This window comes from Cyclopterus lumpus, chromosome 3, assembly GCF_009769545.1.
Source record: "Cyclopterus lumpus isolate fCycLum1 chromosome 3, fCycLum1.pri, whole genome shotgun sequence".
NCBI lineage: Eukaryota > Metazoa > Chordata > Actinopteri > Perciformes > Cyclopteridae > Cyclopterus > Cyclopterus lumpus.
The window spans coordinates 6,855,984-6,871,926 of NC_046968.1; the positions used below are offsets into that span (position 1 = coordinate 6,855,984).

General features: G+C 41.6%; 1 protein-coding gene across 2 annotated transcripts; it reads right to left on the bottom strand.

The window, feature by feature from the left end:
- Positions 1–10,472: 10,472 nt before the first annotated feature.
- On the bottom strand, positions 10,473–15,480 carry LOC117749166 (COUP transcription factor 2-like). Of its 2 annotated transcripts, none has more exons than XM_034559399.1 (3): positions 14,985–15,480; positions 13,120–13,644; positions 10,473–10,747 (listed from the first exon to the last, which is right to left on the bottom strand). In XM_034559399.1, the coding sequence occupies exons 1-3, from the start codon at positions 15,478–15,480 to the stop codon at positions 10,473–10,475; spliced, it is 1,296 nt and encodes a 431-aa protein (XP_034415290.1). The 2 variants fall into 2 exon arrangements, with proteins under 2 accessions (XP_034415290.1, XP_034415298.1); XM_034559407.1 differs by having other exon boundaries at positions 13,120–13,662.
- Between the last annotated feature and the right edge of the window lie 463 nt (positions 15,481–15,943).

The following is a 15,943-nucleotide window of genomic DNA, read 5'->3' on the forward strand; positions in this document are numbered from 1 at the left end:
TTGAACCCAAAGACTCTGCTCTGACTTATTAAAGGTAAAAAAATCCACGCTGTTAATGCTCTTATTGAAGCTATCACTCTAAATAAGGCCTACAAAGCCAATGTAATGTATGTAAACTAATGGAATGCAATTACAATTCAGCTCAATGCCTCGGTTTTGCATATTTAGAGATGCAGCGTTTGAGCGTTGAACTGATTTACCCCGCTCACTGAAGTGACCATTACATTTGCCCTCAAGGCTGCACTGAACAAGGATTCAGGAATCCAAATGTCTCCTTAGAAACACTTAGATAAGTGGCTGCGCCGAGAGAAGAGTGCCATCTATATTAAACACTGGAGTCGCTCCCCCATGAACCCAAATAACAGTCTGATATCAACGTGGTCTCTCTGCACGGCGAACAAGTTCCAATCCAAAAATGCGTTTACATTTTAAACTGCCTTTTAAATAAAAAGAAAATTTTTTAAAAAACGAGTGCATGGATTATGTGCATTATAACCTTTGTGCGAGATGCATGCTCTCTGAGATTGAATATCTGCCAATGGCTTCCTATGAATGGAGGATGAGCCATGATATCTGTGACCATAAGGGCAGAACAAAGCTTAAGGGAAATCTAAATCCTTCATGATCACAATTGAGAAGAGTCTCCAAGTGAGTTTGAGTCATTCTTGTTATGGCTTTTGTTTTGTTTTCATAAAGAGAGGCTGAGCCAGCCGAGGCTCTCACAAACTTGTTGGAGTTTTAGGAAACTAAGTTCTCTGCAGTTTAAGGCTGGCAATATGCAAAGCTGAACACATTAGCGTTTGCTTTCAGAGCCCCAGCCCCCCACACCACATGTCTCGGATCCATTGCCATGTGGTCCTTAAAACAGAGAGAGAAACAAAAAGTGACAACTTGTGAATTAAAACAAGCTAAACTTGAAGAATTCCAATGATCCTCTGTCATCCAGTTGCCCAGACCGGCAAGAATACGAACAACCAGTAGTCAGGAGACCGAGAGGTCATAGGTCACAGCACACAGACAATATTCCTGTGACCCATGAACGATCATTGATGATTAAGAGGTGCAGAGAAGGAAGTCAACCTCTTTCTGTCTTTGTTGGGAACAATGCTACGCAATAGGCAACAGCAAACACAGGAGACGAGTGCACTGGAAATCCTTTGTGATAAGTCACCTCATTTCACCATTGCATCACTGCCCCCTGTCAATGAGATATTTATTTGGTAGTTTCATGTTCAACATCTGCCCTAAGATGTTGGATATGTTTGTTTTCTCCTATAACATCAATTGACTTCTGTCTGTCTTCATAGAAAAGCAGAGCGCTAACCTTAAAGTGCAGAAGAGAAGAAAAAGAAGAAGAAGTCATGAAGAAAGTCGTCGTTCTTGCAACGAAGTACAACGGGTGGATAAAGTGTGAGGCGAGAGCTCTTATATATATTAGGATTAGAGTTAGATGAATAATTTAAGCATTTAGGAACACCATGCAGGAGAGCCAGCAACCTGCAGTGTCGCTAGTTTATTAGGTTCACGTAGCTATAAGTCCATCTCTGTGAAGCTTATACTGCATACAGTCAGTTGTTGTTGAAACTGATGATGTGGTGGCTGTAGTTTGTGATACGGTTGAATTCTGATTTCATACTGTAAGATAGTTCAGCCTCCAACATAGAAATGTGGTGGACTATGAACTGTCTGCAAAGAGCCCCCTCCAAACGGTCATGAGATCAAACTGAGGCGTCGTGGGACGATGGTTGGCCAGGAAAGGAGAGAAAAACAAGGTTCTGGTCTTTTGTTTTTTAAGGGGGGATTTTTCTCTTTTTTTCTTTGAGATAATTGTATTTATTTGGCCATCAAACAGTTACTTCAATGAGAAGTTTCACGGTGAAATGTCGTGCTGCTAACAACTCACAGGCATCTGAAAAAGGTTGGGAGCCACTGCCGGAATCTTTTTTTGGTATTATTGTTATTGTATTTTATCATTTCATTGTTTGTATTTTGTACGTTTTGTCATGTAAAATCTTCATTTGAAAAGCAACCGGTAACTAAAGCTGCCAGAACAATGTCGTGTTGTAAAAATATCTAAGAAAAATAAGAAGAAAATTAAATTAAATTATATATAAAGATATATATATAGATAGATGTATTGATATATATATATATATATATATATATATATAAAGATATATATAGATAGATGTATTGATATATATATATATATATAGAGAGAGAGAGAGAGAGAGAGAGAGAGAGAGAGAGAGAGAGAGAGAGAGAAATAGAGATGATATTCAGGAACCACTTTCCTTCATAAAAGAAGTTACAGTGTAAACCATTCAGCTGCCTTGTATCTTAACACTGATTGCTTCCAATGTTATAAATTGGACAATCTTCCTGTATTTGTACATTTTGAATGACCGGCCATTCATTTGATACTTTGACATTTACTCTTTTATTTTTCTCTCGGGTCTCATCTGACTTTGCCATAACGGCGTGGCATTATTTTTCTTCATCCCAGTGTGATTTTTGCCTTGCCCCATGCCTTTTGAATCATAACAATATCCACCCCCCCCCCAAAGAAAAATTTGGCAAACAGGCAGATTTACATCTTAATGGATCTTAGCAACAGCAGAGGCCCTCACATAACTGTGCTTTTCAGAGTCACATGCACTGCTGCAACAGCAAGTTTTAACATATATGTATGTGTAAATATATATGTGACTCTCTCTGTCTATGTATGTATGTATGCATGTATGCATGTATGCATGTATGTATGTATATATATACATACTTGTATATATACATACATATATGTATGTGTACATATATATATGTGACTATCTCTCTCTATGTATGTATGTATGTATATGTATATACATACATGTATATATAAACATATATGTATGTGTACACTCACTCTATGTATATATACGTATATATGTATATATACGTATATATGTACCATGTATATATATACATACATAGAGAGTCACATATATGTTATATCTACATATACATGTATATATAACTACATTTATATGTATATATATATAAACATATATGTACACATACATGTATGTTTATATCTACATAAATATGTATATATACATGTATATGTTTATATATATATATAAACATATATGTACACATACATGTTTATATCTACATACATATATATATATACTATTTCACATTGTCTATCTAATCTATCTGTGTAATGACAAATCCCTGATAGTGATGTATTAGTGGGGGATTAGCATGACTTTCGCCCTGCTTTCTGTGCATAAAAAAAAAGAAAAAGTAAAAGCTTTAATCTAGGCTCTCTGACCGGGGGGGCGGGGCATCCGGGCCGGCCCAATGAGGTGCCCCGGTGTCTGTATCGTGTCCCCGCCCACTGGCGGTGTCTCCTGCGGTGGCGGTGTGTGGAGGCCCGGCCCAGCAGCAGACGCCGTGACAGACGTGCCCCTGGGATTCCACCTGTCAGCCGCAAACGCACTAATCGACAGGCCTCGCATAAGATGAACTCTCCGCCACCCCTCTGTCAAATCTTCATCTTCTCATTCGTCTGACAGACTCCCTCTGCAACCCCCCACCCACCACACACACACACACACACACACACACACACACCCTCTTCATATCCAGCCCAGACTCCGCCCATCCACCAGCCTGTGCATAAAGCACGCCAACATCGAGCCTGCTGCGCCTCAAACCCAGATTCATTCTCTCGTGCAAAAAGACGAACATTGGTTTGTGTTTGCTGTCAGGAATAATGCAAAACTCTTCTGTGCAGCTTCTTAACACTCTTAAACACCCTCCTCCTCCTCCTCCTCCTCCTCTATATACACACACACACACACACACTCACACACACACACACACACACACACACACACACACACACACGCCACCTCTCTGCCTTTCAGCTTTAATGTGACAGAGGTGGGCTTTAATGTTCGGTAGTAATTGGGTAGGAGAGGGAGAGACTGTTCGGGAGGAGGAGGAGGAGGAGGAGGAGGAAGGGTCATGGTCAGGTTTCTCATGGAGGTTATTCTGCATCTGTCTCTTAGCAACGACAGCCCGTTCTTTGTACAGTCCTTGAGTTGATTGGTGCGCCGTGTTTTCTTTTTTCTTCTTCTTGTTCTCTCTCCTCCTCGGCAGGCCGGCCTTCCTCCCACATTCGCCGCTTTTAAGAATTTGTTTTTCGCGAGCATCAGATGGGCTCGCTGAGGCGTGGCTCTCCGTGGCTGAGTGTCATGTGCATTATTCACGTGAGGAGAGGAAGAGAAACATTTCAAACAAACAAAAAATAAATCGATTCTTGCCAGCGAGCATTTTGAGATTCGTGTTGACTTAGTAGATGATTAATATTCACCTTTTTTTCATTCATTTTTGTTAATGTCATGGTTTTGGAGGCGCGCTGCTGGAGCCCATCACATCCCCCGGAGCATCTCTACACTATCAGATCCCCCTTTCTCTCGAGCCCCGTGTAAGGAAAAGGGCAGCCCGGGGGTCAAAGGTCGGTGGAAGGAGCCGGGGGAACCTCTTGATTCACACCGTCAGCTTGAAGACATCAGAGCAGGGAGCCGGAGTGGCGTGATGTCACTGCTACACATGCAGGATTAAAAGGGCAATGTGGGGACAAGGAGGAGAAATAAAAGAAGAAAAGAGCTTGGGCTCCTTTCCCAGCAGCTTGGATTCACCCACGTACAGACAGACAGACAGAGACAAGAGACAGACAGACAGACAGACAGACAGACGGACAGACAGACAGACAGACAGAGACAAGAGACAGACAGACAGACAGACAGACGGACAGACAGACAGACAGACAGACAGACAGAGACAAGAGACAGACAGACAGACAGACAGAGACAAGAGACAGACAGACAGACAGACAGACAGAGACAAGAGACAGACAGACAGACAGACAGACAGAGACAAGAGACAGACAGACAGACAGACAGACGGACAGACAGACAGACAGACAGACAGACAGAGACAAGAGACAGACAGACAGACAGACAGACAGAGACAAGAGACAGACAGACAGAGACAAGAGACAGACAGACAGACAGAGACAAGAGACAGACAGACAGACAGACAGAGACAAGAGACAGACAGACAGACAGACAGACAGGCAGACAGACAGACAGACAGACAGACAGACAGACATATTGACAGATCGACAGGCAAACATGAGAGACATATATATGGATATATACCTATAGATACATTGATTGATTGACATAGATTAATAGATACAGACGGATAGATAGATATGTAGAGATAGATAATAGATGGATAGATAGATACGGACGGATATATATATATATATGATAGATAGATTATAGATATATGATAGATAGATATAAAGTCACAGACAATATAATCCAACAAGTTATTAAATGACCAAAACAATGTAATTAGTAATTGTCAAACGGAGCTGTTGATCGCCGTAGCAGAGCAGAAGAGTTCTCTTTGATCTGATGAGGTTTCATGTGAAACGGCCCTTTCCGCACAAATTGTGAAATTGCTTCTCAGATCTTTTAGCCTGCAGGTCCGTTTATTGCCAGCTTCAGACCGACGGAGCTTCATTTCAGCCAGGAAAGTGCGTCCCCCTTATTTTCTTCTCCTACTGGATCTCACAATAACGCCACGTTCAGATCAAGGAAGGGGCATCCGTCCAACTGCGCATGGGCTGAGTGAACTGGTTTTGACTTGAACGATATTGAAGGCGGTTGTTGTGTGTCGAGTCTTTGGTGGTGGGGCTGAGGAGGCTGGGGAGGCTCAGGGGGCTCAGGAGGCTGGGGAGGCTGAGGAGGCTCAGGAGGCTGAGGAGGCTCAGGAGGCTGGGGAGGCTGAGGAGGCTCAGGAGGCTCAGGAGGCTGAGGAGGCTGAGGAGGCTGAGGAGGCTCAGGAGGCTGAGGAGGCTGAGGAGGCTGAGGAGGCTCGGGGTTTGGGAGGAAATAACCTCATGTGTCTCTGGTTGTTAAAGGGGTTGGCTCAGGCCACTGCACATATCATATAGCCTCCTTCATGCAGGCAACTATTTCCTGAACAGGACGACGTTCAGGACGGCGGCGCTTTGTAACCTCCACATTCATCGCAATAAAAGCGTAAAATGAGAAATCGATAAATAGTTCGAGTGAGGCATTATATACCTCAGCCAGCAAATAATCAATGAATTCATAAATAAATGGGAACAGGTCAGGATTATACAACTAAATGAAAGACTATCGGACACATTAAAAAAAGGCATGCAATCAAATGTTATCCCACTGTAAAAAATAAATAAATAAAAAGATCAAATGATTTATGGAGAATAAATACCATGAAGTATTTCTTCCTTCGGCCTAAGCGCTCACACACACGCAGCCTATAGGTGAATGTATTATTTATTATCATTTATATTAGCTTGTTGTTTTCCCCACTCTGAAACTAACGCTGCTTTTGTTTTATAATCAGTAACTCAAAAACAAATACAAATTATCTGAATTATGTTTTTTAAATGCTTTATGGATATTAGGTTGTTTTTTTTCATTCCGACTTAACAACAGAAACTTTAGAGGAAAAAAAGGAGAAAATACATCGTTCATAAATAAAGACCAACAAAAAAAAGAAGTTCCCTTTTCGGACGGTAAACAAGAGCAGCTGCTGGCGGAGGATCGAACTAAGTTTATATAACGAAGCGTTAGTGTAACATTATTATCAATACATATAGTTATACAATTAACACTTAATTGACTATTTAGCTTATATATTATAGATACACATATTTATTGTATAGCCTATTTAAAGAATGCCACATTTGAGCCAACTCTTGGTCGAACAACAACACACAAACACTTCAATTATGAGCGGAGCATCTCTAGAGAATCTGTACTTATTGATATATTATATATGTTTCCCATTAGACCTATTAACAGACACGTGTCCTACAGTGAGCCGTTCGCCTTGAAAGACGAGGAAAAATAAATAAAAACAAATAAAAACTGACGATGTGGATTTTCAGAGAAACGTTCAACTGCACGACAACAACATATTGTTTCTAGTATTTTTATATCTGCAAAATTGCATCATCGCTCCACAAAAGCCAAAGATGCACGAACTTGATAAAAGTGACGTGTTTAAAAAAATATATATATATATTGTGCAGATGATATTTGAAGAAGTTATTCCCATTTCACTTCTATCCAAATTGATCTCAAGCTTCTTTTTTTTCGTAAATCTCCTGAATTTCATTTCAAGTATCGATAGTTTACAAATAGGTTGAAGAGTGACAAAAATGGCTTTAGTCATTGAAACGGCTCCAAAAGCCAACTGTTATTCGCGTCACAAATTACAGGAGTGCAGCCACGTAGCAGCAATTAAACAGTACTTATTTAATAACGTGCAGTTGTAAATGCCATCATTTTTATATTGGCGGAAGAAAAACAATCCGCCACAACTTTGCTGCCAAAGCTAAAACTTCCAACACGGAATACAAAGAGCAGTACACTAAGTGTATTCATTAGGCTTCGTGTATATTATTGATCATTGCAGAATTATTTTCGGAAAAGTAATTCAGCAAAAATATTTGTTTCACCATTTTTAAATATATATAAATACTTATTTATTTTGAGGGGGGGGGGGGGGGGGGGGGGGGTAATACACGGGATAAACACTATTGCTATTAAGTGTATTGTATTACTTGACCACTCTGACTCTAGATTGAATTCAAGCCTCTAGATTGAATAGTTTAGTCCACACTTGACACAATGAAGAACGACGAGGAGAAGAGAAGAAAAAAAAGAAGAAGAAAAAAATCTGATTGGCCACACATTTCCAATCCTGCAAGCTGGTTGGCTGAGCGTCGCTGCCATATTCATGACATGGACCAATGCGGGCAATATGCGGAAGAGAGTGGACATCCATTTGAGTAACGGTGCCGCACTTTCTGCTGCTCAAGAAGTCGCACTCCGAGCTCAACGCGGCTCTCCCTCCTCCATTGCACCCCGACATATACTCCTTGGGGTTTTTTTTTCTTCTTCTCTCGGACCTGTACGTGTGTGGGAACATGCTCCATTGTTTTACGTTGGCCCCTTGGCCCGGGACACCCAGGGGCCGCGCAGCGCCCGGCTTCATCCTCCTCAGGGTAAACTGTTGTGACAGAGCACTCGGGGGCCCCTCATTAGCTCTCTGTCCGCTCAGAAGCAAAGAAGCTGCTTTAATCCTCTCTGTCCTCCCCAATCTGGCAACACACAAATGATTATAATCCCGGTTTTCATTCTGCTCTCTTGTCTTATGCCGAGTTTAACCACCTTTATGAATGGATTCTATAAGCTTCAAACTAGACCAAAAAAAGAAGCCTGTTTGTTAAGAGGTGTTAACTTAGGGACAAGCATGCCCAAACTGGTTTAACTTAGCAGAAAACACATTTGGCATTGTATAACTATATAGTGCCGGTGTACTTCTGGATTACTCCCCTTAATTTAAGAACATGTGTTTTTTTTTACATGTCTCATTCTTCTTTTTTTATACATTTTAATTAGTAATTAATATGAAAAGAATCAATTTGGTCCCATAATTGTTAAAAGAGTGAGCAGCTGCATGCTTTCAAATAAATACATATAAATACATCTGGCATGCAGGGTCAACGTGTGCGCGCTGTGCATTTAGTCAGAGTTTGAAATATGTTTCAGTTGGTTGCTGAGAAATGCCATGCAGCAGGTCTTCAAATAACATGTAAAATCATACAGGCCTGTCAATATAGCAGCTGGTCTGATGTAGATGTCTGGTGAGTGGCGTGTGTTATGGTCACATATAGGCTCCATTGTTTACTGCTCAGTCAAAAACAATGTATTGAAATGGCAAAATGAACCAAATACACTTTATTTATAAATCTTGAGTTATAATTTAATACGGTACCAATATGTTAACCAATATGCTTTCACAGTACATCAGAGTGGTTGTCAAAGAAGAAAATACAAATACACACACACACACACACACATGCATACACACACACGCACAGACGCACGCACACACATTCACTCACACTTTCCGTTCAGCAATACCCTGCAGTGGTTTATTGTGCCTTTAAGTGGCCTGGGCTCATATATGCATGAATTTCAATGAAATAGATTTGTTAATTGAGCTGGGATCTTGTTCATTTATCCCGTTAAGAGGCTGTAGTTACAGTATACGTTGCTCCAGTGCTCTTAAAATCTCTCTGAGACAGTCAGTGAAGAAGACCCGAGAACATTAATGAATCTCTATCATTTAATGACTTTTGTAATGCATTCATCTTTAATCCAGTAAAGTAATGTCATTACTAGTCAAAATAATACGATTTTAACCCTCTAAATATGAAAAAGTCGGATTAACGTTCACAGCTATCTCACCTTCAGCTTCTTGTCGTCATCTCTCAGTTTAGATGAGAAATGGCAAAATGAGAAATAAACGAGAAAAACTGTTTTTTAAATTTGTTTTTAGAGGGTAAAAAGAGTAGACATTAAACATTGTGGAAATAATTAAATCCGCGGGGAAATATTCACTAAAATATTTAAGGAAGTACTAACGTAAGAAAGTAAGGATATTACTATGTGTGGGGTAATGCATTACTGGGCGCAGCCTAACACTGATCATGAGAAGTGCATTTTCCAAATATGTATTTGCTCTTTGTCTCTTCATTCTTTGTATGTCGACAATGCAAACAGAAAAAGACTCCAAAGTAACTAAAACAGAGCATTACACTCACAATTCGGTCTGTACACAGATGAGCAAATAGGTTAAAGTCAGTTGACATTGGGCTTCAAACGCCTGTGTGAAATTTTTCTGAAATGTTCAAAGTGCCATGTCTGGAAGGTATGAAAACAAACAAAAAAAAACTACCAAAAAAAACAACAGATCGACACAAAACAATCCCTGCAGTTTTCTCACTGGCCGGGGCAAAAATACGGAAAACATTTAAAAAAGGAGCCAAAACATAATTTACAAGCACGATAAATATACACACAGGGTCCAATAAATATTGTTTGTTATCCCAAAACCATAGACTCGTGAATGGCCTCCACGTTGCGGGAAAAAAAAGAAGAAGAAATGTCCGTCATGACCAGTCATTTTCATCCAATGAAAAGTTGTTTCTCCTTGAACAAGTAAAAACAAAACAAAAATTCTGCCAGTGGGGACAAATCGTTTAACATCGGTAAAAAGGTTAACTCATTGCAGGGGACCGTTGTAGACACACAGGGACACAATGCAGCATAAAGAAAGAGAACTCCTCGGGGGAAGTGGCAGTTGGTCCAGTGTAAGAAAATGATTAACTCTGATATTTGTCTTACGTTTGAAATACCTGTAACTATCTCATTCCACTGGCAGGTTTTTTTTCTCTCTCCCTCTTCTCCAAGCAAAACAGCGTTTTTACGCCGCACTGAAATGACTTGATCTGAGGTGTGGGACCTTTTCCTGACCTCAGAAGCGCACCGCCGCAGCCCTCTCCTCTATTGTATAGGCATGTACGGCCAGTTGAAGCTGCTCCCGGACAGCAGCATGTCCCTTATCAGAGTTTCTATGGGCGTTTTCCCCACGAGACGGATGAAGAAAAGCTGCTCTATGACAGAGGAAGAGACGGTGCGGAGGGAAGGCAAGCGGAGCAGCAGCTTTCCAAACCTGTTCGGCTGGTTGGGATACTGGCTCCTCACATACTCCTCTAAAGCACACTGGGATTTCTCCTGCAGACCCTCCACATGCGTCACGTCCGACAGACCACAGGCATCTACAGACAGAGAGGGGAGACAAAACAATTAATTCATTCATTAAATTAATTTTAAAAAACACAGGAGAGGAAAAGAAGCGGTACGAATTGCAAAAATGGTTAATAGTTCAATGATGCTGTTATTTTGCCTACTGTGTTCGTATTGGAGTGACTACAACACACAGCCGCATGGGGAAGAACAATGAGGGGTTGGTGTAGTGTCGGTCAACTGTGACCATCACAAGGCAAAAAAACACAACAAACAATTATATTTTCTGACAGAAATCCTTACGTTTCTCTCCTGGACGTTATCGTTTTCTACTCGATTTACTTACTACATCCCTGATCAAGTTATTAAAGGAAGGGGCAGGATTGCGGACAAGCTGGCTTGAACTAGTTTATTATCTTAGCATCAGCAGATCAGAGTAGATCTGGGTGAGATGGTGACAGATGCAGACAGCACGTACACAAAGCGTACCCCAAATCAGTCAAATCTGCTATGGTAAAAACAGCTGCTCGGAGGCAATTAAACACAAATACAGTTGTCTGTCAACGAGAGGCATTGTTATCTCATCAGCTTCATGCCGTCAGGGATGAAAGATGGAGCTATTGCTCCTGTCAAATCTTTAAAAAGAATTATGTTCAGAACCAGAAATAAGGGAAACCGTATGGATGTGTATCAGAGCGCAGGCGGAGTTAGGTCCCGTGTGTTTCTACACACAGCAGACGCCTCTGTTTGTACTGTAACGCTGCAGGCCGGATGGCAGCAGGGGTTAAAGAACTGTTACTGTGTCCCAGTTTAAAGACACGTGTTCAGATGTGCTCATGAGGTCTGAAATAGACCTACACAGGAGATCTTTTTTTATAACTCTGCTGCTACTCATCCTTTTGATACTGCTAATGACCCCGCCATCAAATCACCGTTATGAATGTTATTAAAAGGCTCTAACCGCCAGCCTCCCAGGTAGTTTAGTAGCTGTAAAGCAAATTGAAAAGGTCTAACAATTTAAATATAATACAAATAAATCATGTATTTACATTTAATTTCGTAATTCATGTTTGAAGTAATAAAGTAGTAAAGATACATTTTGTTTCAATGAAGAATATTTTTCCCTACTTGATTATTTGGATTCATTATTAGATAAATAATTTAACGCACAATGTAAAGCCTACAGATTAACTTCCGAAATTGTAATGCTTGATATTTGAAACGTAAATAATAACAAACTGGTCAATAAGATCAAACAGTCTATTTGATTGCTGATGCATATTTTATATGAGGCAACAATGTAATAAAACGTTAGCTCATGGAGTAAAATGTTAGCTCATGGGGTTTTACAGTCAAATGGTAAAACCCTGTTTTTATTTGGCTACTGTGATTCATTCAAAGTGTTATATTTCTCAGGGGCTGCTGGGATTAGATGCAGTTTGTAAAAACACAAAAACTAATTTAAAGTTACTGAGCTATAATAATAATAATAATAATAATTATAATAATAATTCACTTCATGATAATGATGAACTTAACTCTGTTCCTTTAAGGGCTGACACACTGCATGAGCTCATAGGTCATTGTGGTCACTAGCCAATAAATGATATGAGGAAATATATATATATATATTACTTTCACTTTTGGCTTTCATAGTGATTCTGGAGGTCAGAGTTCAGATCAAATCGAAATTTGCAGAAAAACTAAATAAAACAATGGTGTGCATTTAAAACGTTTTTTAAATTTAATATTTTATCTTTCACACTAAAATAGATAAAACAGAGGTTAACCCTTAGCGTACAGAATTTAAACTTGATCCCAAAATATTAATTTTCATTTTGGCGCATTTCACGAATATAAACATTTCATTACTGCTCTGAAACAGGGTATCCATAATTTTCTGAGAAAACGAACAATTTGTGTTAAAGTATATATATATATATATATATATATAATTTTATTTTTTTTAATGTATTTTTTATTTGGAAATATTGACAGGTACACAGTAAATATGTACTTTAACTGATATTTCCATTGTTTTTCTTTTTGTTAAACATTTTGTAACCAGCTTTTGTTTCCCACTACCCCGACATGTCGTTATATTGTTCCAATAAGACGGTCTTTATAAGTAACGCTTTTCTGAAAAAAACTAAATGGTAATTGTTCAATCATTTTTCAATGTAAGCACGATGCGGTTTTGGGTGATGTTGTGGGGTTATTTATGTATTTATATATATATTATTTTTTTTACTTTAACACATTTTTTGGTTCATGCTTTGACTGGATATCGTGCTATTTACTGCACCGCAACCACTGCCACACACACATCACCGTAACAAAGATGGAGGGCTTTTGCTTCAAACATCCGGGCGTCCGTGTTCGCGTGCGGAGAAGGAGCGTTTACCTGTGGTGAACAGAACGATGGCCTTGATGCAGCTGTACTCCGCAGTATCCACGTGCAGCACCTTGAGCTTCTCCACCTGCTCCTGGAAGACCCGGATGTGGTCCATGAAGGCCACCACCCGGTCCGCGGACATCGGGGAAGCGTGGAGGCCGGCGGCGGCGAGCAGCGGCGCGACGTGCACGGGCATGGAGCACTGCGCGGCGTTCAGGACGAACAGTTCGCTCCACGTGAGGCGCAGCAGGGCCACCTGGTCCGTCACCTGCAGGTCCGGGAAGAAAGGGATGTTGCGGGCCCACTCCACGGCGCTGAAGAGCATCCGGGCGGCCAGCTCGCAGATGTTCTCGATGCCCATGATGTTGTTGCCCTGCAGGCACTGGGAGCCGAACCTGGAGGTCGGGTAGGGCTCGGCCCGCAGCAGCAGAGAGATGTATCCCGATAGATAGGAATGACACTGCAAGGGGTCTCCGTTTGTCAGAGCAAACTGGCCGTGATAAGACTGGGTAGGAAGTCTGCCCCTCTGGACAGCTGCATAGAAAGAAATAAGAAAAAAAACACAGCAGAAATGTCAAATCAAGCTAGAAGGCGATTGATACACCATATATGGCATTTGCAGGGAAAACACAGTACATGACATCATATATGTCAACTAGACTCTTAGTTATAATTAATGTATATGGTGAATGTGGTACACTAGCTGCTCACGAATGAACACGAATAGGTGCAGTGGACAGCTGCTGGAGAGAAAAGTCAAATTCAGCTCGCTGCTCGTGGATCCTATTTCTAGGCCACGAACCTGCAGATAATGTCGCTCGGCTGCCTCTTCTCAAATGGTTTTAAATCCACAAAAGGCCTAAAGTGTCGCGTTTTCGTCTCGAAATCATGTCTCTTCATGAATTCGACCTATAACGTTACTTTATGTCGAGTTACTTGAGCCTGAGCCCACCGACCGTGAGCCCCTCTTTGTATTTTCCTCCTAAATGTGCGGTGCTAAAAACTGTACATTCAACTTGATTAAAAAACTGTGCAATAAAACTGTCCTTAAAACTCTCGAATGCCCTTCATTTATTTATGTTTTCCGAGAAAAGCAGCAACGGTATAGGCTACACGGGCTGTTGGGCCTGTACGACCACCATAGATTATAATAAACAAGCGCACACACACACACACACACACGCGCGCGCGCGCACAGTGCACACATAATCTAGAACAGCACGCACTCTAAAACCATAAATAAAACGAAAGAAACAGAAGGAAAAAAAACACACAAACATGTAACCAATATGCGGCGAAATTAATGTCGAATTTAATTGCTGTGACACGTGAAGCGGCTCTGCTCCGGGGGAGCCACACAATGGCTCCGCGTAGGACGGACGTTAACGCGAGCAGCAACTAGCCATGCTACGAGATGCTAGGGTAACGTTAACATTAATCTCTGCAACGTCACAGCAGGCTATAAATACGAAGGCTAGCATGGAGACGAGGAGTCTGCCTCAGATAAATAGTCTGATTTGATTAGTATTAGCGGAACATATATATATATATATATATATATATATATATATATATATATATATATATATATATATATATATATACACATAAATATATTGATATTTCTCCAGTACCACCGATAAGACAAATGCAACACGAACTGTGTCCAGGAATGAATTATGTAGACATTAGCTAGGCTATACACATATGTAGCAATTCACGACATTTATATCACTTTACTGCCGTGTGGTCAAGATAAACCATCTCGCTAAATGCGTTAAGTGGAAAGGGAAACCAGTGTCCTAAACCGTGTGGTGCTGGATAATACGATGTGATTATACCGAGAGCAACAACAGGAGGACGCCAGCCCGTACCTTCCCTCCTCATGCCGACTTTGAGGCATTTCTTGAGGCGACAGTACTGGCACTGGTTGCGGTGGTGCTGGTCTACGGGACAGGTCCTGTTGGCCCTGCAGGTGTAGGACAGGTTCCTCCTGACGCTGCGTTTGAAGAAGCTCTTACATCCCTCGCACGTGAACTGTCCGTAGTGCTTCCCGCTGGACTTGTCCCCGCACACGATGCACTCGATGTGCTGGCTCTGCTGCTTGTCCATGGACGAGGACGAGGACGAGGACGAGGACGTGTTGTTGTTGTTATTGTTGACGGTGGTGGTCGCGGCGGCGATGCCGGACGCATTGGGCGGCGGTGCGCCCTGGTGTGCCGCCGCCGCCGAGGAGGGTATTTCCAGGGAGGACACCGGGTTCATGTGCGCCGTCAGTTCCGCGGGCAGAGACAGCGATGCGACCGGGGAGGAGAGGGTCCCCTGCGCGTCCCCGACGCCCTCGGTGTTTCTCCATGCCACCATCGCCATGTCGACAGTCTCTGAAACTTTGTGGGGCGAACCAACTGTCCTCTTTTTACGCTTTAATGAACGCGCACTATTTGTCCTCGCCAATTACTAACACGCGTTCAAGAAACCCGCGGCATTGTTTGACAAAATTAAATACAAGTGACGCCTGAAACCCAATGAATGGAGCTCATAAGATAACGGCAATGGGATTATAACGCGCGACTTCACAAGTAAAGAGCCGGCAGTCACCCAGAAACAGCGTCGGCGCCGTGGAGATCCGAAAAAAAGAAAAGCTTCATTCAGACCGAGATAATGCACTGGAACATCCACAGCGGGGGGAATGAAGACAGGCAGCACGGAGCCGACATCCACGGAGGACTGTAATGTTATCCCCCAAATATAAATATATATAGATACTCTGATCCTTTCTGTCCAGTGTGTCCAGCTTTAGACAAGCTCGCCGAGCAGAGCCTTCATCAGAGGT

Excerpts from the sequence above, each read along its gene's own strand:
- LOC117749166 (XM_034559407.1), bottom strand. The coding sequence starts at position 15,480 with ATGGCGATGGTGGCATGGAGAAACACCGAGGGCGTCGGGGACGCGCAG. Across the intron at positions 13,663-14,984 it reads AGTCGGCATGAGGAGGGAAG|TTATTTCTTTCTATGCAGCT; the intron begins GTACGGGCTGGC and ends GTGTTTTTTTTC. Across the intron at positions 10,748-13,119 it reads CATCGTTCTGTTCACCACAG|ATGCCTGTGGTCTGTCGGAC; the intron begins GTAAACGCTCCT and ends CTCTGTCTGTAG.